We start from the raw sequence: 26,748 nt of genomic DNA on the forward strand, positions 1-26,748 counted from the left end.
GCTCAGTGCTCTGGTCTGGTCCCAGCAAGTAGCCCCCGCCGCATCTCACCTTATCACTTTTCCCTCCTCCTACGTCCGTCTCTCTGGCTTTTGTTCGCTTGCCTAGGAGTATTTTTCTTTCTTTTAGATGCCATGTCTGATGTATGCAGCCACGCCACTTCGCAACTACAACTGACAGAGCTTACACCATTCTACTACGGTTTAGTTTAATCACCTGTATCATCATCACAACAGTGAGAGATCCATCCATGCCACAAACGAGCATAGAAGAGAGCTGGAGTGTGCCTTTTCATCACCTTCTTGACGCTGACAGCAGCTACTAATAAACGACTACTAATTAACTACTACTACTACTACTATTTATGCCTACTATTCACTCACACTTACTATCATATACTTATCATAGGCCTAAGAGCTAAAAAACAACCTGGACTTGTTTCTTCTCTGTTGATGTCTTCACTGTCCCCTCCTCCTTCCACTCTGAAGAAGATTACACCTCTCCAAAGGTATTTCTTTTTTCTTTGTCAAAGCTTCTCTACGCTCAGTTGATGGGGTCGGCCATCATGTAGCCATATTAGTAGTTCCCTGCGCACAACAGCCCGTCAACACACAGATTATGACCATCATGATTCAGGATCTATGCTGGCATATACATGCATCATGGTCATGGGAGCAGCAGCTAGCTTATTATTAATGGTTACAACACTATCAGAAAGACAGGCACAAGGAGGGCTCTTGTTGACACTTACTCCCATATTAGAGGAATGGAGGGCCCCCTCCCCCTTTTTTTGCTCTGTGCACCTCACACATCACAGCCCAATGGCTTCATGCCCAGGAGAAAACCTGGACAAATTCTGAACATTTGTAACAACAAAAAAAACAATAGTCTTTGATTTCTTTTGCTCACCCCACATGAATTGCTTGCAATAAGAGAAACAACACGCAGGAAAGATTTAAGCTAGCTGCTGAGAACGTTTACCTGGGCACCTGAAAGTAGGAGCTGTAGGGGCAGGTCGAGGGTGGTGGAAGACGTGGGTGCAACGGGACGATTAATCCACACGGCGAGGGCTGCTCCTGCTACCGTTCCGAGCGGCTGCAGCGGTGACAGCATCAGCGTATGAGGCCTCCTCCTTGGTGGGGGACACGAAGGGGCTGTTAGGCAAGACGAGCTCCACCTCCACCACACCATAGCTGCTGCAGTTCAAACGAGCAAAGAAAGAAACACGTCAGCCAATCCTGGACCGAAAAAAGATCAAGGAGATGGCAACTTGCACCAAGATACTGCTTAACAATGGCCAAGTATCTTTTCTCTGTTCCCCTACCAAATTCCCTTTGACAGTGCACTCCTTTTCCCACCCCTTTTGTTGCTTTCAATCAGCACCGCCTATGATATGATCGGCGCAGCCTATACACCTCCCTTTTTACAAATTGCTTTTTAGAGGCATATTAGCTCGTGTGGCAGAGAATAAACAGAGCATGTAGGCAAAAGGTGTGCTTTCATTCCAATCACAGTTTGGCACCCATCTTTGTCAAACAAACTATATATATATATATATAGGCCGCCTGTTTGGTTTGCTGAGTAACTTGTCATATTTTGTCTAACTTTTTAGTTATTCAATTCGAGAGACTAAGCAAAGTGTGGCACAGTTAGAGGGCAATAACAGCCTAGGTAAAGCAGCAATTTGTTCTATACTAATACTCGCAGAAGCATCTCTCATCTCTAAGCAAGAAACCGTGGCATGCCAAAGAAAACGGAAGCCAAGGCAGCACTCTGCTTTGTTCCTCCATGCTGCCTCTTTTTTCCCCATTCCTTTCCCCCAAAAGAAAGAAATAGCCTAGTGCCCCAATTCTGTAAATATTTTAGTACTCCACAACAACAACGATCCTACCTTTCTTGGAATCCACAAGCAGCATTGGGCGTCGCTGTCACAGGACCAGATTCCACCATCTCCTCTTCCCCAGGGTTGACTGCCTGCTTGGGACTGCTGCTGCTGCCATCACAGCCACCACCGCCCTCTCCCTGCTGCTCCTCGTGCTCGCCTTCTGTCGGCGTTTCGAGACCGGGGGGTCCCTGGGCCGACGAGTGAGTGTCGCCGCGTGCCCCAGCCCAGATGGGTCGAGCGCGAGGGCGAGCGCGAAGGGGGGAGAGCGAGGCGGCCGGAGACCGGCGTGAGAGAGGTGGGAATCCCGCGGCCTTCATGTTTGTCCCGCGCCCAGGTCGGGTGCGCTTGCAGTAGGGGGTTACAAGCGTCCACGCGGGAGAGGGAAGCGAGCGGCTCCAAGCAAGCGTCTGTCTCGTCCTCGTCCCCGCGCGGCCAACCCTCTCTAAGAGGGCCCTGGTCCTTCCTTTTATAGGCGTAAGGAGAGGATCCAGGTGTACAATGGGGGGTGTAGCAGAGTGCTACGTGTCTTAGCGGAGGAGAGCTAGCGCCCTAAGTACATGCCGTTGTGGCAGTCGGAGGGGTTTTGGCACCCAGCTGGTGTGATGTCGTGGCCGTCGGAGGAGCGATGGAGCCTGGCGGAGGGACAGCTGTCGGAGCGGTTGGGTCCTTGCTGACGTCCTCTTGCTTCCGTAAGGGGGCTGAGAGCCACCGTCGTCACAGAGTATGCGGGGCGCCATCATTGCCTATCTGGCGGAGCTAGCCAGATGGGACGCCGGTCTTGTTTCCTGCGGCCCGAGTCAGCTCGGGGTAGGGTGATGATGGCGCCTCCTATTGACGTGGCTGGCCTGCGCCCTAGGTTGGGCGATGTGGAGGCTCCTCCGAAGCCGAGGTCGAGTCTGTCTTCCGTGACCGAGGCCGAGTCCGAGCCCCTGGGTCGGGCGAGGCAGAGGTCGTCGGCTGAGGCCAGGGCGGAGTCCGAGCCCTAGGGTCGGGCGAAGCGGAGTTCGTCGTCTTCCGGGACTTAGCCCGAGTCCGAGCCCTAGGTCGGGCGGAGCGGAGTTCACCGTCTTTCGGGACTTAGCCCGAGTCCGAGCCCTGGGTCGGGCGGAGCGGAGTTCGCCGTCTTCCGGGACTTAGCCCGAGTCCGAGCCCTGGGTCGGGCGGAGCGGAGTTCGCCGTCTTCCGGGACTTAGCCCGAGTCCGAGCCCTGGGTCGGGCGGAGCGGAGTTCGCCGTCTTCCGGGACTTAGCCCGAGTCCGAGCCCTGGGTCGGGCGAAGCGGAGCTTCCTATGGTGCCTTCGGCAGGGCCTGACTGCCTGTCAGCCTCACTCTGTCAAGTGGCACCGTAGTCGGAGTGGCGCAGGCGGCGCTGTTGAAAGGGAATTAGGCTTACACCTAGTCCCTAATTAATTTTGGTGGTTGAATTGCCCAACGCAAATAATTGGACTAACTAGTTTGCCCAAGTGTATAGATTATACAGGTGTAAAAGGTTCACACTCAGCCAATAAAAAGATCAAGTTTTGGATTCAACAAAGGAGCAAAGAGGCAACCGAAGGCACCTCTGGTCTGGGGGCACCGGACTGTCCGGTGTACACCGGACAGTGTCCGGTGCACCACCGGACAGTGTCCGGTGCACCAGAGGACTCCAACTCGAACTCGCCACCTTCGGGAATTTCGCAGGCCGCCGCGCTATAATTCACCGGACTGTCCGGTGTACACCGGACAGTGTCCGGTGCTCCAAGGAAGCGCGGCCTCAGGAACTCGCCAGCTTCGGGAATCTCCAACGGCTAGTCCGCTATAATTCACCGGACATGTCCGGTGTGCACCGGACTGTCCGGTGCAACTCCGGAGCAACGGCTACTTCGGCGCCAACGGCTACCTGCGGCGCATTTAATGCGCGCTCTGCGCGCGCAGAAGTCAGGCGTGCCCATACTGGCGCACCGGACAAGGAACAGTACTTGTCCGGTGTGCACCGGACATCTAGGCGGGCCCAGAAGTCAGAAGCTCCAACGGTCAGAATCCAACGGCAGTGATGACGTGGCGGGGGCACCGGACTGTCCGGTGCGCCATCGAACAGACAGCCTCCCAACGACCACTTTTGGTGGTTGGGGCTATAAATACCCCAACCACCCCACCATTCATTGCATCCAAGTTTTCCACTTCCCAACTACTACAAGAGCTCTAGCATTCAATTCTAGACACACCAAAGAGATCAAATCCTCTCCAAATTCCACACAACGCCCTAGTGACTAGAGAGAGAGATTTGCTTGTGTTCTTTCGAGCTCTTGCGCTTGGATTGCTTTCTTCTTTCTTGATTCTTTCATTGCGATCAAACTCACTTGTAATTGAGGCAAGAGACACCAAACTTGTGGTGGTCCTTGTGGGAACTTTGTGTTCCAAGTGATTGAGAAGAGAAAGCTCACTCGATCCGAGGGATCGTTTGAGAGAGGGAAGGGTTGAAAGAGACCCGGCCTTTGTGGCCTCCTCAACGGGGAGTAGGTTTGCGAGAACCGAACCTCGGTAAAACAAATCCGCGTGTCACACTCTTCATTTGCTTGCGATTTGTTTTGCGCCCTCTCTCACGGACTCGTTTATATTTCTAACGCTAACCCGGCTTGTAGTTGTGTTTATATTTGTAAATTTCAGTTTCGCCCTATTCACCCCCCTCTAGGCGACTTTCAATTGGTATCAAAGCCCGGTGCTTCATTAGAGCCTAACCGCTCGAAGTGATGTCGGGAGATCACGCCAAGAAGGAGATGGAGACCGGCGAAAAGCCCACTACAAGCCACGGGAGCACTTCATCGGAAGAGTCCCACACCAAGAGGAGGGAGAAGAAGAAGAGCTCCTCCAACAAAGGGAAGGAGAAGAAATCTTCTTCTCACCACAAAGAGAAGAAGGAAAAATCTTCTTCCCACAAGCCGCATCGAAGTGGGGACAAGCAAAAGAGGATGAGGAAAGTGGTCTACTACGAGACCGACACTTCATCAACATCAACCTCCGACTCCGATGCGCCCTCCGTAACTTCTAAACGCCAAGGGCGTAAGAAGTTTAGTAAGATCCCCCTACACTACCCTCGCATTTCTAAACATGCACCTTTACTTTCCGTCCCATTAGGCAAACCACCAACTTTTGATGGTGAAGATTATGCTAGGTGGAGTGATTTAATGCGATTTCATCTAACCTCACTCCACAAAAGTATATGGGATGTTGTTGAGTTTGGTGCACAGGTACCATCCGTAGGGGATAAAGACTATGATGAGGATGAGGTGGCCCAAATCGAGCACTTCAACTCTCAAGCAACAACGATACTCCTCGTCTCGTTAAGTAGAGAGGAGTATAACAAAGTGCAAGGGTTGAAGAGCGCCAAGGAGGTTTGGGATGTGCTCAAAACCGCGCACGAGGGAGATGAGCTCACAAAGATCACCAAGCGGGAAACGATCGAGGGGGAGCTCGGTCGGTTCCGGCTTCGGAAAGGGGAAGAGCCACAACACATGTACAACCGGCTCAAGACCTTGGTGAACCAAGTGCGCAACCTCGGGAGCAAGAAGTGGGACGACCACGAAATGGTTAAGGTTATTCTAAGATCTCTCATTTTCCTTAACCCCACTCAAGTTCAATTAATTCGTGGTAATCCTAGATATACTAAAATGACCCCCGAGGAAGTTATCGGGAATTTTGTAAGTTTTGAGTGCATGATCGAAGGCTCAAGAAAGATCAACGAGCTTGATGATCCCTCCACATCCGAAGCTCAACCCGTCGCATTCAAGGCGACGGAGGAAAAGAAGGAGGAGTCTACATCAAGTCGACAACCAATCGACGCCTCCAAGCTCGACAATGAGGAAATGGCGCTCGTCATCAAGAGCTTCCGCCAAATCCTCAAACAAAGGAGAGGGAAAGACTACAAGTCCCGCTCCAAGAAGGTTTGCTACAAGTGTGGTAAGCCCGGTCACTTTATAGCTAAATGTCCATTATCAAGTGATAGTGACAGGGGCGACGACAAGAAGGGGAGAAGAAAGGAGAAGAAGAGGTACTACAAGAAGAAGGGTGACGATGCCCATGTTTGTCAGGAGTGGGACTCCGACGAAAGCTCTAGCGACTCCTCCGACGACGAGGACGCCGCCAACATCGCCGTCACCAAGGGACTTCTCTTCCCCAACGTCGGCCACAAGTGCCTCATGGCAAAGGACGGCAAACGGAAGAAGGTTAAATCCAACTCCTCCACTAAATATGAGTCTTCTAGTGATGATAATGCTAGTGATGAGGAGGATAATTTGCGTACCCTTTTTGCCAACCTCAACATGCAACAAAAGGAGAAACTTAATGAATTGGTTAGTGCTATTCATGAAAAGGATGACCTTTTGGACACTCAAGAGGACTTCCTTATTAAAGAAAATAAGAAGCATGTTAAGGTTAAAAATGCTTATGCTCTAGAAATTGAGAAATGTCAAAAATTATCTAGTGAGCTAAGCACTTGCCATGAAACAATAGACAACCTTAGAAATGAAAATGCTAATTTGTTAGCTAAGGTTGATTCTCATGTTTGCAATGTTTCAATTCCCAACCCTAGAGATAATAATGATGATTTGCTTGCTAGGATTGAAGAATTGAACATCTCTCTTGCTAGTCTTAGATTAGAAAATGAAAATTTGATTGCTAAGGCTAAAGATTTTGATAATTGCAGTGCTACTATTTCCGACCTTAGAAGTAAAAATGAAATATTGCATGCTAAGGTTGTAGAACTAAAATCTTGTAAACCCTCTACATCTACCGTTGAGCACACTTCTATTTGCACTAGATGTAGAGATATTAACATTGATGCTATACATGATCACATGACTTTAATCAAACAACAAAATGATCATATAGCTAAATTAGATGCTAAAATTGCCGAGCATAACTTAGAGAATGAAAAATTTAAATTTGCTAGAAGTATGCTCTATAATGGGAGACGCCCTGGCATCAAGGATGGCATTGGCTTCCAAAGGGGAGACAATGTCAAAATTAATGCCCCTCCTAAAAGATTGTCTAACTTTGTTAAGGGCAAGGCTCCCATGCCTCAGGATAACGAGGGTTACATTTTATACCCTGTCGGTTATCCCGAGGACAAAATTAGGAAAAATCATTCTAGGAAGTCTCACTCTGGTTCTAACCATGCTTTTATGTATAAGAGTGAGACATCTAGCTCTAGGCAACCAACCCGTGCTAAGTTGGCTAAGAAGAAAATTCCTACTGCATCAAATGAACATAGTCTTTCATTTAAAACCTTTGATGCATCTTATGTGTTGACTAACAAATCCGGCAAAGTAGTTGCCAAATATGTTGGGGGCAAGCACAAGGGGTCAAAGACTTGTGTTTGGGTACCCAAAGTTCTTGTGTCTAATGCCAAAGGACCCAAAACCATTTGGGTACCTAAAGTCAAGAACTAAACTTGTTTTGTAGGTTTATGCATCCGGGGGCTCAAGTTGGATACTCGACAGTGGGTGCACAAACCATATGACAGGGGAGAAAAGGATGTTCTCCTCCTATGAGAAAAACCAAGATCCCCAACGAGCTATCACATTCGGGGATGGAAATCAAGGTTTGGTCAAAGGTCTTGGTAAAATAGCTATATCTCCTGACCATTCCATTTCCAATGTTTTTCTTGTAGATTCATTAGATTACAACTTGCTTTCTGTTTCTCAATTATGTCAAATGGGCTACAACTGTCTATTCACTGATATAGGTGTCACTGTCTTTAGAAGAAGTGATGATTCAATAGCATTTAAGGGAGTGTTAGAGGGTCAGCTATACTTGGTAGATTTTGATAGAGCTGAACTCAACACTTGCTTAATTGCTAAGACTAACATGGGTTGGCTCTGGCACCGCCGACTAGCTCATGTTGGGATGAAGAATCTTCATAAGCTTCTAAAGGGAGAACACATTTTAGGATTAACAAATGTTCATTTTGAGAAAGACAGGATTTGTAGCGCATGCCAGGCAGGGAAGCAAGTTGGAGCCCATCATCCACACAAGAACATCATGACAACCGACAGGCCGCTTGAGCTACTCCACATGGATCTATTCGGCCCGATTGCTTACATAAGCATCGGCGAGAGTAAGTATTGTCTTGTAATAGTGGATGATTATTCTCGCTTCACTTGGGTGTTCTTTTTGCAGGAAAAATCTCAAACCCAAGAAACCTTAAAGGGATTCTTAAGACGAGCTCAAAATGAGTTCGGATTAAGGATCAAGAAAATTAGAAGCGACAACGGGACGGAGTTCAAGAACTCTCAAATTGAAGGCTTCCTTGAGGAGGAGGGCATCAATCATGAGTTCTCTTCTCCCTACACACCTTAACAAAATGGTATAGTGGAGAGGAAGAATAGAACTCTATTGGACATGGCAAGGACCATGCTTGATGAATACAAGACTTCAGATCGGTTTTGGGCCGAGGCGATCAACACCGCCTGCTACGCCATCAACCGGTTATATCTACACCGAATCCTCAAGAAGACATCGTATGAACTCCTAACCGGTAAAAAGCCCAATATTTCATATTTTAGAGTCTTTGGTAGCAAATGTTTTATACTTGTTAAAAGAGGTAGAAAATCTAAATTTGCTCCTAAGACTGTAGAAGGCTTTTTACTAGGATATGATTCAAACACAAGGGAATATAGAGTCTTTAACAAGTCCTCGGGACTAGTTGAAGTTTCTTGTGACATTGTGTTCGATGAGACTAACGGCTCTCAAGTAGAGCAAGTTGATCTTGATGAGATAGGTATTGAAGAGGCTCCGTGCATCACGCTAAGGAACATGTCCATTGGGGATGTGTGTCCTAAGGAATACAAAGAGCCTCCAAATGCGCAAGATCAACCGTCCTCCTCCACGCAAGCATCTCCACCAACTCAAAATGAGGATGAAGCTCAAGTTGATGAAGAAGAAGATCAATCAAATGAGCCACCTCAAGATGATGGCAACGATCAAGGGGGAGATGCAAATAAGGAAGACAAGGAGGAAGAGAAACAAAGACCGCCACACCCAAGAGTCCACCAAGCAATCCAACGAGATCACCCCGTCGACACCATCCTCGACGACATTCACAAGGGGGTAACTACTCGATCTCATGTTGCACATTTTTGTGAACATTACTCTTTTGTTTCCTCTATTGAGCCACACAGGGTAGAGGAAGCACTCCAAGATTCGGATTGGGTGGTGGCAATGCAAGAGGAGCTCAACAACTTCACTAGAAATGAGGTATGGCATTTAGTTCCACGTCCTAATCAAAATGTTGTAGGAACCAAATGGGTCTTCCGCAACAAGCAAGATGAGCATGGTGTGGTGACAAGGAACAAAGCTCGACTTGTGGCCAAGGGATACTCCCAAGTCGAAGGTTTGGATTTCGGTGAAACCTATGCACCCGTAGCTAGGCTTGAATCAATTCGTATATTATTGGCCTATGCTACTTACCATGGCTTTAAGCTCTATCAAATGGACGTGAAAAGTGCCTTCCTCAATGGACCCATCAAGGAAGAGGTCTATGTTGAGCAACCTCCCGGCTTTGAAGACAGTGAGTATCCTAACCATGTCTATAAGCTCTCTAAGGCGCTTTATGGGCTCAAGCAAGCCCCAAGAGCATGGTATGAATGCCTTAGAGATTTCCTTATTGCTAATGGCTTCAAAGTCGGAAAAGCCGATCCTACACTCTTTACTAAAACACTTGAGAATGATTTGTTCGTATGCCAAATTTATGTTGATGATATTATATTTGGGTCTACTAACGAATCCACTTGTGAAGAGTTTAGTAGGATCATGACACAGAAATTCGAGATGTCTATGATGGGGGAGTTGAAGTATTTTCTAGGATTTCAAGTGAAGCAACTCCAAGAGGGCACCTTCATTAGCCAAACGAAGTATACACAAGACATTCTCAACAAGTTTGGGATGAAGGATGCCAAGCCCATCAAGACACCCATGGGAACAAATGGGCATCTCGACCTCGACACGGGAGGTAAGTCCGTAGATCAAAAGGTATACCGGTCGATGATAGGTTCTTTACTCTATTTATGTGCATCTCGACCGGATATTATGCTTTCCGTATGCATGTGTGCAAGATTCCAAGCCGACCCTAAGGAAGCTCACCTTACGGCCGTAAAACGAATCTTGAGATATTTGGCTTATACTCCTAAGTTTGGGCTTTGGTATCCTAGGGGATCCACATTTGATTTGATTGGATATTCGGATGCCGATTGGGCGGGGTGTAAAAATCAATAGGAAGAGCACATCGGGGACTTGCCAGTTCTTGGGAAGATCCTTGGTGTCTTGGGCTTCAAAGAAGCAAAATTCGGTCGCTCTTTCCACCGCCGAAGCTGAGTACATTGCCGCAGGCCATTGTTGCGCGCAACTACTTTGGATGAGGCAAACCCTGCGTGACTACGGTTACAAATTAACCAAAGTCCCTTTGCTATGTGATAATGAGAGTGCAATCAAAATGGCCGACAATCCCGTCGAGCACAGCCGCACTAAGCACATAGCCATTCGGTATCATTTTCTTAGGGACCACCAACAAAAGGGAGATATCGAGATTTCTTACATTAATACTAAAGATCAATTAGCCGATATCTTTACCAAGCCTCTTGATGAACAATCCTTTAACAAACTTAGGCATGAGCTGAATATTCTTGATTCTAGGAACTTCTTTTGTTAAAATTACACACATAGCTCTTTTATATACCTTTGATCATGTCTCTTTCATATGCTATGACTAATGTGTTTTCAAGTCTATTACAAACCAAGTCATAGGTGTATTGAAAGGGAATTGGAGTCTTCGGCGAAGACAAAGGCTTCCACTACGTAACTCATGCTTCGCCGTCGCTCCAAGCAACTCTCCATTCTTGGGGGAGAAAAGCATGAGCATCAAGGAAAAGGACTTCGTCTTTGGTATAATCTTAACTCATTTATTTATGACCAAAGGGGAAGAAAGCACTTCGAGGGCTCTAATGATTCCGTTTTTGGCGATTCATGCCAAAGGGGGAGAGAGTAAGAGCCCAAAGCAAAAGGACCGCACCACCACCAATTTCAAAAAAAACTTAAGTGTTGAATATTTTCAATTGGTATCCTATTGTGTTCAAAAAGGGGAGAAAGTAGTATTTCAAAAATGATATATCAAAACCCTCTTGAACACTAAGAGGAGGATCTCATTGAGGGGAAGTTTTGTTTAGTCAAAGGAAAAGCATTTGAAACAGGGGGAGAAAATTTCAAATCTTGAAAATGCCTTGCAAAATCCTATTCAATTACCTTTGACTATTTGCAAAAGAACCTTGAAAAGGATTTACAAAATAATTTGCAAAAACAAAACATGTGGTGCAAACGTGGTCCAAAATGTTATATAAGAAAGAAACAATCCATGAATATCTTGTAAGTATTTATATTGGCTCAATTCCAAGCAACCTTTGCACTTACATTACGCAAACTAGTTCAATTATGCACTTCTATATTTGCTTTGGTTTGTGTTGGCATCAATCACCAAAAAGGGGGAGATTGAAAGGGAATTAGGCTTACACCTAGTCCCTAATTAATTTTGGTGGTTGAATTGCCCAACGCAAATAATTGGACTAACTAGTTTGCCCAAGTGTATAGATTATACAGGTGTAAAAGGTTCACACTCAGCCAATAAAAAGATCAAGTTTTGGATTTAACAAAGGAGCAAAGAGGCAACTGAAGGCACCTCTGGTCTGGGGGCATCGGACTGTCCGGTGTACACCGGACAGTGTCCGGTGCACCACCGGACAGTGTCCGGTGCACCAGAGGACTCCAACTCGAACTCGCCACCTTCGGGAATTTCGCAGGCCGCCGAGCTATAATTCACCGGACTGTCCGGTGTACACCGGACAGTGTCCGGTGCTCCAAGGAAGCGCGGCCTCAGGAACTCGCCAGCTTCGGGAATCTCCAACGGCTAGTCCGCTATAATTCACCGGACATGTCCGGTGTGCACCGGACTGTCCGGTGCAACTCCGGAGCAACGGCTACTTCGGCGCCAACGGCTACCTGCGCCGCATTTAATGCGCGCTCTGCGCGCGCAGAAGTCAGGCGCGCCCATACTGGCGCACCGGACAAGGAACAGTACTTGTCCGGTGTGCACCGGACATCTAGGTGGGCCCAGAAGTCAGAAGCTCCAACGGTCAGAATCCAACGGCAGTGATGATGTGGCGGGGGCACCGGACATGTCCGGTGTACACCGGACTGTCCGGTGCGCCATCGAACAGACAGCCTCCCAACGGCCACTTTTGGTGGTTGGGGCTATAAATACCCCAACCACCCCACCATTCATTGCATCCAAGTTTTCCACTTCCCAACTACTACAAGAGCTCTAGCATTCAATTCTAGACACACCAAAGAGATCAAATCCTCTCCAAATTCCACACAACGCCCTAGTGACTAGAGAGAGAGATTTGCTTGTGTACTTTCGAGCTCTTGCGCTTGGATTGCTTTCTTCTTTCTTGATTCTTTCATTGCGATCAAACTCACTTGTAATTGAGGCAAGAGACACCAAACTTGTGGTGGTCCTTGTGGGAACTTTGTGTTCCAAGTGATTGAGAAGAGAAAGCTCACTCGATCCGAGGGATCGTTTGAGAGAGGGAAGGGTTGAAAGAGACCCGGCCTTTGTGGCCTCCTCAACGGGGAGTAGGTTTGCGAGAACCGAACCTCGGTAAAACAAATCCGCGTGTCACACTCTTCATTTGCTTGCGATTTGTTTTGCGCCCTCTCTCACGGACTCGTTTATATTTCTAACGCTAACCCGGCTTGTAGTTGTGTTTATATTTGTAAATTTCAGTTTCGCCCTATTCACCCCCCTCTAGGCGACTTTCAGCTGTCCTTCTGTCAGGCCGGTCAGTGGAGCGGCGAAGTGACGGCGGTCACTTCGGCTCTGCCGGGGGGCGCGCGTCAGGATAAAGGTGTCAGGCCACCTTTGCATTAAATGCTCCTGCGATTTGGTCGGTCGGTGCGGCGATTTAGTCAGGGTTGCTTCTTAGCGAAGGCAGGGCCTCGGGCGAGCCGGAAATATGTTCGCCGTTGGAGGGGGCCTCGGGCGAGACGGAAATCCTCCGGGGTCGGCTGCCCTTGTCCGAGGCTAGGCTCGGGCGAGGCGTGATCGAGTCGCTCGAATGGACTGATCCCTGACTTAATCGCACCCATCAGGCCTTAGCAGCTTTATGCTGATGGGGGTTACCAGCTGAGAATTAGGAGTCTTGAGGGTACCCCTAATTATGGTCCCCGACAGTAGCCCCCGAGCCTCGAAGGGAGTGTTAGCACTCGCTTGGAGGCTTTCGTCGCACTTTTTTGCAAGGGGACCAACCTTTCTCGGTTGCATTTTGTTCCGGTGGGTGCGCGCGAGCGCACCCGCCGGTTGTAGCCCCCGAGGCCTCGGAGGAGTGGTTTCACTCCTTCGAGGTCTTAATGCCTCGCGTAATGCTTCGGCTGGTCTGGTTGTTCCCTCATGCGAACTGGCCGTAGCCCGGGTGTACGGTCGGGTCCCAAGTTCTCGGGCTGGTATGTTGACGCTGTCAACGGTTCGGCCGGAGCCGGGTTTGCGAGAGCAGCCCCCGAGCCTCTGCACAGGGCGAGAGGGCGATCAGGGACAGACTCAGCTTTTTTACATACGCCCCTGCGTCGCCTTTCCGCAAGGAGGAGGGGGGGAAAGCGTCATGTTGCCCTCGATGGGCGCCGAACATGGTGTCTCCGGTGAGCTACAAGCGGGTAATCCGAGTGGACGTCCGTGCCCCGTTCGTTAGGGGTCGGCTAGGGGCCCGGAGGCACGCCCAAAAGTACCTGCGGGTGATCTGCCAGACCCGGTCCCCTGGCGACGGGGTCCGAGGGCTCGATGCCTCCCTCTGATGGGATTCCGTTACAAGATCGCTCCCGCTGGTCTCGGAAATGTCCTAGGGTACCTCGGGAGCGCAACCCGAGCCTTGGTTATGTCTCGAACGTACCCATGGTCATCCCTCGCTCGGCGTCTGAGGCGGCTGTGAACCCTTTGGGGGCCAGCCTTCGAACCCCTGATCAGTAATGGGCGCGGAGCCCGAGTAGCCTGAGGCGGCCGTGGAACCCTTCCGAGGGGCCGGCCTTCGAACCTCTGACCAGTAGTGGGTGTAGGGCCCACGCGATCTGAGGCGGCTGTCGAACCCTTCTGGGGGGCCAGCCTTCGAACCTCTGATCAGTAGGGAGGCTCGGAGCCTGGTTCCTTCACGAGGAAGGATCCTTTTCGGGGTATCCCCCTTTCCCGGTCCCTGTTGCAAGAGAGAGAAAGAGGAAAAAAGGAAAAGGATACGAAATCGAACGACGCGGCATACCTTTACTGACGCGGTCATTATGGCGAAGGCGAAGCGTCGCCCGCTTCTTCTGCCAGAGGCGCCGCCTGCCCCACCGCGGAGTTAATGCGACGGGGCGAGTGGTTGGCGGGGCGGCCGTTGCGCGTGCGCGAGCCGTTCGAGGAACGGATCACGGGCGCGTTGTCTTCACGCCGTGAGAGGGGGTTCTCTTGCTGCCCCGGGATGGGACGTGAGCTTGGCTGACGACGTGACCGCTGCTCCCGCCCGCCTGCCACCGTCATTACTGCCGGCCCATTTTTGGCCGCACTGACCGCCGCGCCAGGCTGGCGCTGCTGGGTCGTGCGCTGGGTCGCCTCGAGTCGCGGTATTGGTTCCGCAATCGAGGAGGCACGGTGGTGGCGCAAGTGGCGGTGCAGTTGCTTGCATGAAGCATCCGGCGCGCCGGTTGCGTGACGCGTGGGCCTGCGCCTCCATGCTGGGCGTGTCGGGAGTCAGAGAAGCGCGTCCACTTGGTGCGGTTGCATGCCGCCTGCATGGCTGCCCGCCCCTTTCGCCCGCTGGTCTGGGCAAAAGTGGAGGGTTACTTGTAACCGTTGGGCGGTCGTGCGCACCGCGCGCAGCGGTTTGGCTTCTTCTGCTCTGAGCCGGTTTGCATGACGTGTGGGACCCAGCCCCCGCGCCGCAGGGGAGGACCTTGGAGTGTGTTGGAGAAGACTCAGCCCGCGACGGTCGGGGGCACAAGTAGGGAGAGTCGCCTTTAAAAGGAGGGTGACCCCCTTTGGAAGGTGACCATGTCTTCGCTCTCCCTTATGCATCGTGTCTTTCCACCTTCCAAGCCCCCGGATGGGGGATACCCGCCGTCTTTCCGCCTCATCGTCGGAGGAACGCAACTCTGTGGGAGTTGGTACCTTTCAGCCATCGTTCGGCTTCAAGGATTTTCATCATGCAGCTCGGCTGCACCCCTCCGCCGGCGGTCACCCAAGATGGTGACCTCCAGCTTGATGGTGGGGGAAAGCGAGCCGGGCTGCGGCCTCTGCCCCTCCCTCAGCCTCAAGGATTTTCATCACCAGGGTTGGGGAGGGGAGTGTGCCGAGTTGGGGTCGGCCCCTGCGTGGGCGGTGGCCCGCTCCTTCACTCAGTGATCGGAGGGAGGGGCGGTTGTCGTCCGTGGCACTGGCAGCTGCACCGTGCCTGGCTCTCGGACGCGAGTGGCTTCGGAGCCGCTCGCGGCGCCGGCGTCTGCCACGGCAGCTGGAAGAGGTTCTTTCGCCGACGAGATAGCCAGGGCCGCCCACGGACCGACCTCCAACTCTACGGCCTTCTGCCTGTCCTTGCCTCACGAGTTTGGGCATGGGCGGGGGCCTCTTGGCAGCAGCATCTGCCCTGAGGTCAGTGCTGCCGCTGTTCGGCCCCCCGGAGCAGAAGTCATCATCGTCGCTGCTGCTGGAGCGGGCGACGGCACGCCGTTCGTCGGTCTTCTGTTGCTCTGCAGGCCCTCCCCCATCGAGTGGGGTTGTTCGTACCTGCGGAGGTGGAACCGGAGTTACGTTTGTAATGGCACTTTGAATGCCAGTGTTTTTGTTCATTGTGGCTGTCGAGGCCTGAACATGTATGTAATTTTGGCACGGAGCCGTGTTTTTTCCTCATTTTCGAGCACTAAGACTCGCATGTTGGTTGTCTGAACCGCTTCACCAAGCGTGAGTCGCCCCGTGTCAAGGTGACGAGTGAGGTATCCGTATCCCGGAGGCGTAGGAGTCCCTCGGCTCGGTCGGCCTTGTTGTCCGAGGCTCCTCTAGCTTAGTTAAAGGGACCCCTCGGCCGCTCTTGGATGAGCCGAGGCCAGGGGTAGCGACATCAGCATGAACAGGGGCAGAGTTGGCTTGAAAATGAAACCTGGTTGGCCGGAGCCTAGCCGGGTCGTCCGTTAGCGGGACCGACGCCGGAGTTGACCAGCCGAAGCCTCGGGTCGGGCTGGCGCCCTCTGAGGACGGCTGGCTGAGGCCCCGGGGTGACCGGCCGAGCCGCCTGCTCGGGCCGGACTCCCGGAGAAGACCCTGGCGGCGATTGCCCGGGTGTGGCGATGACGTCGTCCTTCAGAGTGGAGATCCTCGGACCGCGTCGCCGTCCGAGGCTAGGTCGGACCTCGCCGATGGTGTCGTCGATGCCGAGGGTGCTGCTGCCCCCTTCCAGCGTCAAGACCTGAGCCTGCAGGATCAGATTGTCTTGTAGCGTGTGTCTCCTGTGGCCGCTGAGGCCAGAACACACCCTCGCTGTGTTGTAAAGCTGCGTCTCTTTTCCTCTTGTTTCGAGTATCTGGACTTTTTTGTCGGTAACAGGGATGTTTGTGCGAGCGAGAGTTGCTTCTCGCGGAAGGTGATGAGTGAGGTATCCGTATCCCGGAGGCGCAGGAGTCCCTCGGCTCGGTCGGCCTTGCCGCTTACGCGCACTTTTACCCGTCCATGAGGCTCTGTCACCGACTCAGTCGAGAAGGCTCGAAGGATCGCTTCGGCAGAAGAACTTCCGAACGTGAAGACTTGTTCGGTCCGCGGAATCACTTACGTGAACGTGAGTTACTTATCGCAGAAGGTGATGAGTGAGGTATCCGTATCCCGGAGGCGTAGGAGTCCCTCGGCTCGGTCAGCCTTGGTTGCTTACGTGTACTCCGTCGTTTTTAGGATCCACTTTTCGAAGTAGCCAAAAAGCACGAAAGACATTCTGGCAGAAGAGATCTTTTTTCGAGGAAAATTTCAACGCAGAGGGGGTTCCCCCCCTTTTAGCCCCCGAGGGAGGGTCGGGCTTTGCCGAGGCGAGGCCGACCCTTCCTTGATGACTAAACTTTGCGTGGGTGCGAGGTATATGAACAACTTGAAAACAGCTTAAGGGTAGAAGCGACGTAGCTGTTGGATGTTCCAAGCGTTGCCGTAGACCTCGCCTTGACTGTTGGCCAGCTTGTACGTTCCTGGCTTCAGAACCTTGGCGATGACGAACGGTCCCTACCAGGGGGGCGTGAGCTTGTGCCTCCCTCGGGCGTCTTGTCGCAGCCGAAGCACCAGGTCGCCCACTTGGAGGTCTCGGGACCGGACCCCTCGGGCGTGGTAGCGTCGCAGGGACTGCTGGTACCGCGCTGAGTGTAGTAAGGCCTTGTCCCGAGCCTCTTCCAGCTGGTCCAGCGAGTCTTCTCGGCTAGCTTGGTTGCTTTGATCGTTGTAGGCCCTTGTCCTCGGGGAGCCGTATTCCAGGTCTGTGGGCAAGACGGCCTCGGCCCCGTAGACTAGAAAGAACGGCGTGAAGCCTGTGGCTCGGCTCGGCGTTGTCCTCAGGCTCCAGACCACCGAGGGGAGTTCCTTCATCCATCGCTTGCCGAACTTGTTGAGGTCGTTGTAGATCCGAGGCTTGAGCCCTTGTAGAATCATGCCGTTGGCACGCTCTACTTGCCCATTTGACATGGGATGAGCCACGGCGGCCCAGTCCACCCGGATGTGGTGATCCTCACAGAAGTCCAAGAACTTTCTGCCGGTGAACTGGGTGCCGTTATCGGTGATGATGGAGTTTGGGACCCTGAAGCGATGGATGATGTTGGTGAAGAACGCCACCGCCTGCTCGGACCTGATGCTGTTCAGAGGTCGGACCTCGATCCACTTGGAGAATTTGTCGATGGCGACCAGCAGGTGCGTGTAGCCCCTGGGTGCCTTCTGCAAGGGGCCGACGAGGTCCAGACCCCACACAGCAAAGGGCCAGGTGATGGGTATCGTCTGCAAAGCCTGAGCAGGCAGGTGGGTCTGCTTCGCATAGAATTGACACCCTTCGCAGGTGCGGACAATTCTAGTGGCGTCGACCACCGCCGTCGGCCAGTAGAAGCCCTGTCGGAAGGCATTTCCGACAAGGGCTCGAGGCGCTGCGTGATGGCCGCAAGCCCTCGAGTGTATCTCTCGCAGGAGTTCCTGACCTTCGGCGACGGAGATGCATCGCTGGAGGATGCCTGAGGGGCTGCGGTGGTAGAGCTCCTTTTCTTCGCCCAGCAAGACGAACGACTTGGCGCGCCGCGCTAGCCGCCGAGCCTCGGCTCGGTCGAGGGGTAGCTCTCCTTGGTAGAGATATCGCAGGTACGGGGTCTGCCAGTCTCGATCAGGCGTGGCCCCGCTTCGCTCCTCCTCGACGCGCAGTGCCTCACCCTCGGGGGCCGAGGGTACCTCGGGCTGAACCGAGGGCGCCTCGGGCTGTGCCGAGGGTACCTCGGGCTGGTCCGAGGGTACCTCGGACTGGGCCGAGGGCGCCTCAGGCTCGGGCGTGTCGTCGATCTTGACGGAGGGTTGATGCAGATCCCGGGAGAAGACATCCGGGGGAACCGTTGTTCGCCCCGAGGCTATTTTAGCCAGCTCGTCCGCAGTCTCGTTGTAGCGCCGAGCGATGTGGTTAAGCTCGAGCCCGTAGAACTTGTCTTCCAGGCGCCGAACCTCATCGCAGTAGGCCTCCATCTTCGGGTCGCGGCAGTGGGAGTTCTTCATGACTTGGTCGATGACGAGCTGCGAGTCACCGCGGGCGTCGAGGCGCCGGACCCCTAGCTCGATGGCGATCCGCAACCCGTTGACCAGAGCCTCATACTCGGCCACATTGTTGGACGCCGGGAAATGGAGGCGTAGCACATAGCGTAGGTGTTTCCCGAGGGGCGAGATGAAGAGTAGGCCTGCGCCGGCTCCCGTCTTCATCAACGACCCGTCGAAAAACATGGTCCAGAGCTCCGGTTGGATCGGAGCCGTCGGTAGCTGGGTGTCGACCCATTCGGCTACGAAGTCCGCCAAGACCTGGGACTTGATGGCCTTCCGAGGGGCGAACGAGATTGTCTCGCCCATGATTTCCACCGCCCACTTTGCAATCCTACCCGAGGCCTCTCGGCACTGGATGATCTCCCCCAGGGGGAAGGATGACACCACAGTTACCGGATGAGACTCGAAGTAGTGTCGCAACTTCCGCCGCGTCAGGATCACTGCATACAGCAGCTTCTGAACTTGCGGGTAGCGGATCTTGGTTTCGGACAGTACCTCGCTGACGAAGTAAACTGGCCTCTGAACGGGCAATGCATGCCCCTCTTCTTGCCTCTCGACCACAATCGCGGCGCTAACCACCTGAGTGGTCGCGGCGACGTAGACCAAGAGGGCTTCTCCGGCAGTTGGAGGCACCAAGATAGGCGCCTTTGTGAGGAGCGCCTTCAGGTTCCCGAGAGCTTCCTCGGCCTTAGGGGTCCAAGTGAAGCACTCGGCCTTCCTTAAGAGGCGGTACAGAGGCAGACCTCTTTCGCCGAGGCATGAGATGAAGCGGCTCAGAGCCGCGAGACATCCCATGACCCTCTGTACGCCTTTCAAGTCCTTGATGGGCCCCATGCTGGTGATGGCTGCGATCTTCTCCGGGTTGGCTTCGATGCCCCGCTCGGAGACGATGAACCCCAAGAGCATGCCTCGGGGCACCCCGAAGACACACTTCTCGGGATTGAGCTTGACGCCTTTCGCCTTGAGACATCGGAATGTCACTTCAAGGTCGGAAAGGAGGTCGGAAGCTTTCCTCGTCTTGACTACGATGTCATCGACGTAGGCCTCGACTGTGCAGCCAATGTGTTCGCCGAACACATGGTTCATGCACCGCTGGTACGTCGCGCCCGCATTCCTCAAGCCGAACGACATGGTGACATAGCAGTACATGCCGAAGGGCGTGATGAAAGACGTCGCGAGCTGGTCGGACTCTTTCATCCTGATTTGATGATACCCTGAGTAGGCATCGAGGAAAGACAGGGTTTCGCACCCAGCAGTGGAATCCATGATTTGATCGATGCGAGGCAGAGGGTAGGGAACCTTCGGACATGCTTTGTTGAGACCAGTGTAGTCTACACACATCCGCCATTTCCCCCCTTTCTTTCTCACAAGCACAGGGTTGGCAAGCCATTCGGGATGGAATACCTCTTTGATGAACCCTGCCACCATTAGCTTGTGGATCTCCTCGTCTATGGCTCTGCGCTTCTCTTCGTCGAATCGGCGCAGAGGCTGCTTGATGGGTCGGGCTCCGGCTCGAATGACCAGCGAGTGCTCGGCGACATCCCTCGGTATGCCAGGCATGTCTGAGGGACTCCACGCGAAGACATCAGCGTTCGCGCGGAGAAAGTCGACGAGCACTGCTTCCTATTTGGGGTCGAGCCCGGAGCCGATCCAGATCTGCTTGGAGGCGTCGCCGCTGGGGTCGAGGGGGACGACCTTAACCGTCTCCACTGGCTCGAAGTTGCCGGCATGACGCTTCACGTCTGGTACCTCCTTAGAGAGGCTTTCCAGGTCGGCGATGAGGGCCTCGGACTCGGCGAGGGCCTCGGCGTACTCCACGCACTCCACGTCGCATTCGAACGCGTGTTTGTACGTGGGGCCAACGGTGATGACCCCGTTGGGGCCCGGCGTCTTGAGCTTCAGGTAGGTGTAGTTGGGGACGGCCATGAACTTCGCGTAGCATGGCCTTCCCAGTACCGCGTGGTAGGTTCCTCGGAACCTGACCACCTCGAACGTCAGGGTCTCCCTTCGGAAGTTGGAGGGTGTTCCGAAGCAGACGGGAAGGTCGAGTCATCCGAGGGGCTGGACGCGCTTCCCGGGAATGATCCCATGGAAGGGCGCAGCGCCTGCTCGGACGGAGGACAGATCAACACGCAGGAGCCTGAGGGTCTCGGCGTAGATGATGTTGAGGCTGCTGCCTCCGTCCATAAGGACCTTGGTGAGCCTGACGTCGCCGATGACGGGGTCGACGACGAGCGGGTATTTCCCCGGGCTCGGCACGTGGTCGGGGTGGTCGGCTTGGTCGAAGGTGATGGGCTTGTCGGACCAGTCTAGGTAGACTGGCGCCGCCACCTCCACCGAGCAGACCTCCCGGCGCTCTTGCTTGCGGTGCCGAGCCGAGGCATTCGCCGCTTGCCCACCGTAGATCATGAAGCAGTCGCGGACCTCGGGGAACTCTCCTGCTTGGTGATCTTCCTTCTTGTCATCGTCGCGGGCCCTGCCACCCTCCGCGGGTGGCCCGGTCCTGTGGAAGTGGCGCCGAAGCATGACGCACTCCTCAAGGGTGTGCTTGACGGGCCCCTGGTGATAAGGGCACGGCTCCTTGAGCATCTTGTCGAAGAGGTTGGCACCTCCGGGGGGTTTCCGAGGGTTCTTGTACTCAGCGGCGGCGACAAGGTCCGCGTCGGCGGCGTCGTGTTTCGCTTGCGACTTCTTCTTGCCTTTCTTCTTGGCGCTGCGCTGAGCAGACGCCTCGGGAGCATCTTCCGATGGGCGGCCCTGGGGCTGCTTGTCCTTTCGGAAGATAGCCTCGACCACCTCCTGGCCGGAGGCGAACTTGGTGGCGATGTCCATCAGCTCGCTCGCCCTGGTGGGGGTCTTGCGACCCAACTTGCTCACCAGGTCGCGGCAGGTGGTGCCGGCGAGGAACGCGCCGATGACATCCGAGTCGGTGATGTTGGCAGCTCGGTGCGCTGCTTCGAAAATCGCCGGATGTAGTCCCGGAGAGACTCTCCCGGCTGCTGCCGGCAGCTTCGGAGGTCCCAGGAATTCCCGGGGCGCACGTACGTGCCCTGGAAATTGCCGGCGAAAGCTTGGACTAGGTCGTCCTAGTTGGAGACCTGCCCCGGAGGCAGGTGCTCCAACCAGGCGCGAGCGGTGTCGGAGAGGAACAGGGGGAGGTTGCGGATGATGAGGTTGTCGTCGTCCGTTCCACCCAGTTGGCAGGCCAGGCGGTAGTCCACGAGCCACAGTTCCGGTCTCGTCTCCCCCGAGTACTTTGTGATAGTAGTCGGGGGTCGGAACCGGGTCGGGAACGGTGCCCGTCGGATGGCCCGGCTGAAGGCCTGCGGACCGGGTGGCTCGGGCGAGGGACTCCGATCCTCCCCGCTGTCGTAGCGTCCCCCACGCCTGGGGTGATAGCCTCGGCGCACCCTCTCGTCGAGGTGGGCCCGACAGTCGCGATGATGGTGCTCGTTGCCGAGGCGGCCCGGGGCCGCAGGCGCGGTGTTGCGCGTGCGCCCGGTGTAGACCGAGGCTTCCCGCATGAATCGGGAAGTCGCGGCATGAGGTTCCAAGGGGTACCCCTGCCTTCGGGAGGCAGAGCTCTCAGCCCATCGGACCGCGGCGCCTTCCAGGAGATTCTTGAGCTCCCCCTGGATTCGCCGACCCTCGGTGGTTGATGGCTACGGCATCGCGCGGAGAAGCATCGCTGCTGCAGCCAGGTTCTGGCCGACCCCACTAGATGCGGGTGGCGGCCTGACCCTGACGTCGTCGGCGACGCGGTGCTGGAAGCCCTGGGGCAGATGACGTATTTCTCCGGCCGGGGGTTGGCCCGCCCATGCCTGCCCGGCGTCCCGGCGGATCGGCTCAAGCGCTCCTGCCCCCTCGTCGAGTCTGGCCTGCACCCCGCGGATTTGCTCGAGCTGTGGGTCATGGCCCCCCGCCTGAACGGGGACCACAGCTAGCTCCCGTGGGATGTCAACGCGGGGCACCGGCCTAGGGAGATCACCGTCCTCCGGCATGCCGAGATGATTGCCTTCGGAGGGACCCCCTAGATCGACGTGGAAACATTCGCAGCTTGGGCCGCAGTCCTTGTCGTCGAGGCTGCGGCTACCGTCGGAACAGTCGGAGATGCATATTTCTAAACTCATTTATTTGTTACCTGACCAATAAAATTCCATTATTTGAATATGCACAAATAGGAGGAGTTCAAATGATCTCCAAGGTTCCATAAATTCTCAAACACTAAGAATAATTATATTTATTTATTTGTTTTCCTGATACAAATTTTGGGCTTTACAAATCCTACCCCCCTTAACAGAAATCTCGTCCTCGAGATTTGTAAGGACAGGGATGTAAAAAGCTTTATTTATACTTTAGCTTTTAACTTCTAATTAGTTTAAGAATTAAGAAGTTTCATGTTATTTAGATAGTGGTTATGAGAGCATGAGTATGTATATCCACTTTATTATGTAGGATAATAAGATGTCTTTAAAGTATAAATGGGTTTGGGTACGAAAGAGTAAGGTAAGAAAAGACTCCATCCAAGATTGTGGATCTTGATTCCTTTGAAAATCCGGCTTGAATCTTATCTTTCCTTGATTTGACGAGGTTGATCATCTTCGATCTTTGGTATTGACATCATCATCCGAGCTACTGACATATAGTTAAAATAGCTTGTAGATAAAAACATTTAGCTAATAGGTAGATGGCATAGGATGAGTGTGCTATAGCCAAACATGGTCTAGCTGCTTTGTTAGGTTGGCTAGGTACTAATCTTTAGGAACATGTAGGTTAGTTGGGCAGGTTAGAATATTTTGTTGTGAAATAAATAGTTTACGAAACCTATCAAAATATATAGGTTAGGTTGTTTGTGTATTGATCGGATTGGCCTAAGCCACCAATTTAGGTTTAGGTGAACTAGGAGTATGGTCTTATCCTTTGTACCAGCATTAAGTAACTTACTTTAGATGAGATCATATTAGGTTAGGTAGGTTTGGATTAGATTGGATCAGATCTAGAATAAATTGATATGACTATTTTAGACTAGATAAGATCCAATTAATTTGGGTTAGATCATGATCATGGTGGGATAAATCATGGGGTTTTAGTCACACAAATATAACTTAGATCTGATATCATTATTTTGGATTAGATCCTAGTTGTTACTTTAGGATGAGATAAGTAAAGTGGTTAGGATAAGATGAATCCTTTAAGATAAGATGAATCTATTAAGATAAGGGAGAATTTTTTTTAAGATAAGATGGATCCATTAGGCTTGATATATTTTTAATAGGGAATATTTTGTGCTGTCTATTTTATAAATATTTTTCCTTATGTTTAGGTGTATATGCAGATGCAGTTGTGGACATTACTCCACAACCCATCACACTCAATCAAAAATCCAAATCAGACAAGTATCATAAGAACAAACATTCAAGTGAATAGATAATTATAAAAATAAAATATAGCTTTTTTTGTTCCTAAGAGTAGGTCTCCTATCCCTAAAAGTCACTTTAGGCACATGATTTCAAAGTGTGAAATCCACATTTTTTTCTTTAGAAAGAAAAGGTAAGAATAATCTGAGTAAAGCGGAAATAGATGAGAAAAGATTAAGAAAAGTTTAGAAAGAAACAGAGTAAGGTAAGTAAGTATTGGTTTGTCTATTTCTATCTAGGTTTCGTCCTACAGTCAACATTCCTCTGATACCACTTCTGTCACACCCGGATTTCAGGGGTCCAAAGCCCGGGCGCGAACATAATCACCAGGTGTGCTGGGACCAAGTCTCACACATATGATGAATCATGGCACATGATCGAATGTCACATATTTACTAAATAATAGGAGTTTTTTTACAAAATAAATAATTACATTATAAGGAGACAACGGTCCAGCAACCCAAAGTTGACTGGGAGACGACGACCTAGATCTCTCATGAACACATCACAGCATCCTCCAAGCGCCTCATCCTGCGGTACCTGTTCTTGACCTGTGGGGGGGTGTGAGACAGCAAGAGTGAGCTCACATACGTTCATCGCTCAACAAGTTGTGGGGAATAATGTGCATGAACTCGCCAAAGGTGGGAGCTCACGTGAAGTGTAAGGCTTACCAAAGAGGATGGTTAGAGCTGAGCATTGCTTTTAAAGTTGGTCAAAGTTTTATTAGTAGTTACTAAGTATAAGTAAATACCAACCCAATTAAGAAGTAGAACAAAAGTAACAACATCACCTGCGATGCAATGCATATGACAATTTGAATTTAGTTCCATAAATTAATCATGTGAGGGTCCGAGCTGCTCATGACCGTGAGCACGGCTAGTATACCAGTTTTACACTCTGCAGAGGTTGCACATCTTTACCCACAAGTCATGTTACCCATCTGCCAAGGGATCGCGACTTCCCATACACCTCTACCGAGGAGGCGAGACAGCGTAACACTACGAGGCCTTTACAAAGTTCCACTAGCTTCAGAAAACCCGCTACAGTTTATAGGAAGCTCCAATGCAGGGTTCTTGCCTGACCGCCATCGCAGCAAAATCAACCAAGGACCTCCCTACACTGACCACTCCCCTACTGCCCTTGCCCCTTTCGGGTAAGGTAGTCCTCCACTAGCTTTCCTAATTAATCAGCCAAGGGCGTCCATAAACCCTTGTGGTAGCACTGTTTTCCCGGGTGGTCGCTCCATGTTCCAATTAACATAATGATCTTATCATGAACAGTAATAATAAATAGATAATAAAAGTGTGATCATGAATAATGTATCTTCATACCCAAAACCACATAAAGCACTAGCAAGTACTACCCAAAAAGTTCAGTGGTAAACAAGGTATAAAGATAATCAAACTAGGGTAACCTATTGGGTCCCATCAAAATTAACCTATGCAGATCATTATGATTAATCAGAACATGAGTAGGTAAAAAGAAGTGATCAAGGGCACAACTTGCCTGGCACTTGAGATTCCAGGTACCAACTTGCTCTTCAGGTTCTCGTGACCTCACTGCTAGTCGTAGCAATACAAACAAACATTGTATAGGCAAAAATTAACATCACACCAAACATAAGAACAAACTACATAATAATAATCTACGCGTCGCTACGAGATCGTAGAAACAAGAACCTCTAAATTCGGAGTTACGGTTATTAAGTTATGAATTTCTGAATTTATTTAGTGCTTAGAATAGATTAATCCAAATGAACAATTTTAATTCACCTTTCATGGCTAAACAAAGGTACTAGGTGATAACCAATATTAATACAAAATTATTGCAACTGGAATGAGTCAATTTGGAGCTAAAATGAATTTAATATGAATTATACAAGTTTCTAGAATTATTTGTGTACAAAAAATCAATTTATATATTTAAATATTAAACTTCTCTGTTCCCTGGTTGCGCGCGTAAAAACAGAGGAATCCGGGGTTTGATTTGTAAACATCCTCAAGACTCAGCCTACTCCCGTGGGGACGACGCGTTGATTTGTTAAATTAGCAGGGGCTCTTAAGGAAAAAGACTATGGCGAAGGGGTATCGTTTATTCAGAGCCGCGCGATCTGAATCCGACGGTCGGAATTAGATCACAAACCGGTACGTGACAGTCACCATCGGATCGAGATCCGACGGCCCCAAATTTTATGAGGCCCGGACCATTCCTAACCCACGGATTCAGATCCTATGGCTGACGCGCACGGGTACGAATGCATCAATCCGAGTCGTTCAAAATCAGACAAACGGCCAGAGACTTATCCCCTTCCCCTAGCCAATCCGAGCGCAGTGGCGCAGAGGTTTCCCCCACGGCGGCGCCATTGTCGGCGGTAGCCACGCACCCCACGTCAAAGTGCCTATCCAAGTGGTGCATCACGGTGCAGGGACCAAGGGAAAACTCATGGGGTAACCATACCAGGAATGAAGATGCCGGTACCGCGGGTCACGGCGAGCTGCGGGCAGCAAACTCCGATGAGGAATCCTGAAGCCACCAGTCGCTACATCAACGCGGCGAGGCCAGGGACACCCTCCATGAGCCACGGCGAAGGTTCTGGGAG

At 51.9% G+C, this 26,748-nt stretch overlaps 1 protein-coding gene across 1 annotated transcript; it reads right to left on the bottom strand.

Annotated features, from left to right (window-relative positions):
* Positions 1 to 586: 586 nt before the first annotated feature.
* On the bottom strand, positions 587 to 26,512 carry LOC109939851 (uncharacterized). The gene is made up of 5 exons (XM_020538226.1): positions 26,467 to 26,512; positions 1,890 to 2,043; positions 1,090 to 1,191; positions 980 to 1,045; positions 587 to 843 (listed from the first exon to the last, which is right to left on the bottom strand). The coding sequence occupies exons 1-5, from the start codon at positions 26,510 to 26,512 to the stop codon at positions 810 to 812; spliced, it is 402 nt and encodes a 133-aa protein (XP_020393815.1). The 3' UTR covers positions 587 to 809.
* Positions 26,513 to 26,748: the final 236 nt, after the last annotated feature.

Source organism: Zea mays, chromosome 5 (genome assembly GCF_902167145.1).
Source record: "Zea mays cultivar B73 chromosome 5, Zm-B73-REFERENCE-NAM-5.0, whole genome shotgun sequence".
NCBI classification, from domain to species: Eukaryota; Viridiplantae; Streptophyta; class Magnoliopsida; order Poales; family Poaceae; genus Zea; species Zea mays.

Excerpts from the sequence above, each read along its gene's own strand:
- LOC109939851 (XM_020538226.1), bottom strand. The coding sequence starts at position 26,512 with ATGGCGCCGCCGTGGGGGAAACCTCTGCGCCACTGCGCTCGGATTG. Across the intron at positions 2,044-26,466 it reads GCGCCACTGCGCTCGGATTG|AAGGCGAGCACGAGGAGCAG; the intron begins GCTAGGGGAAGG and ends AAACGCCGACAG. Across the intron at positions 1,046-1,089 it reads GCTGTCACCGCTGCAGCCGC|CCCGTTGCACCCACGTCTTC; the intron begins TCGGAACGGTAG and ends TGGATTAATCGT.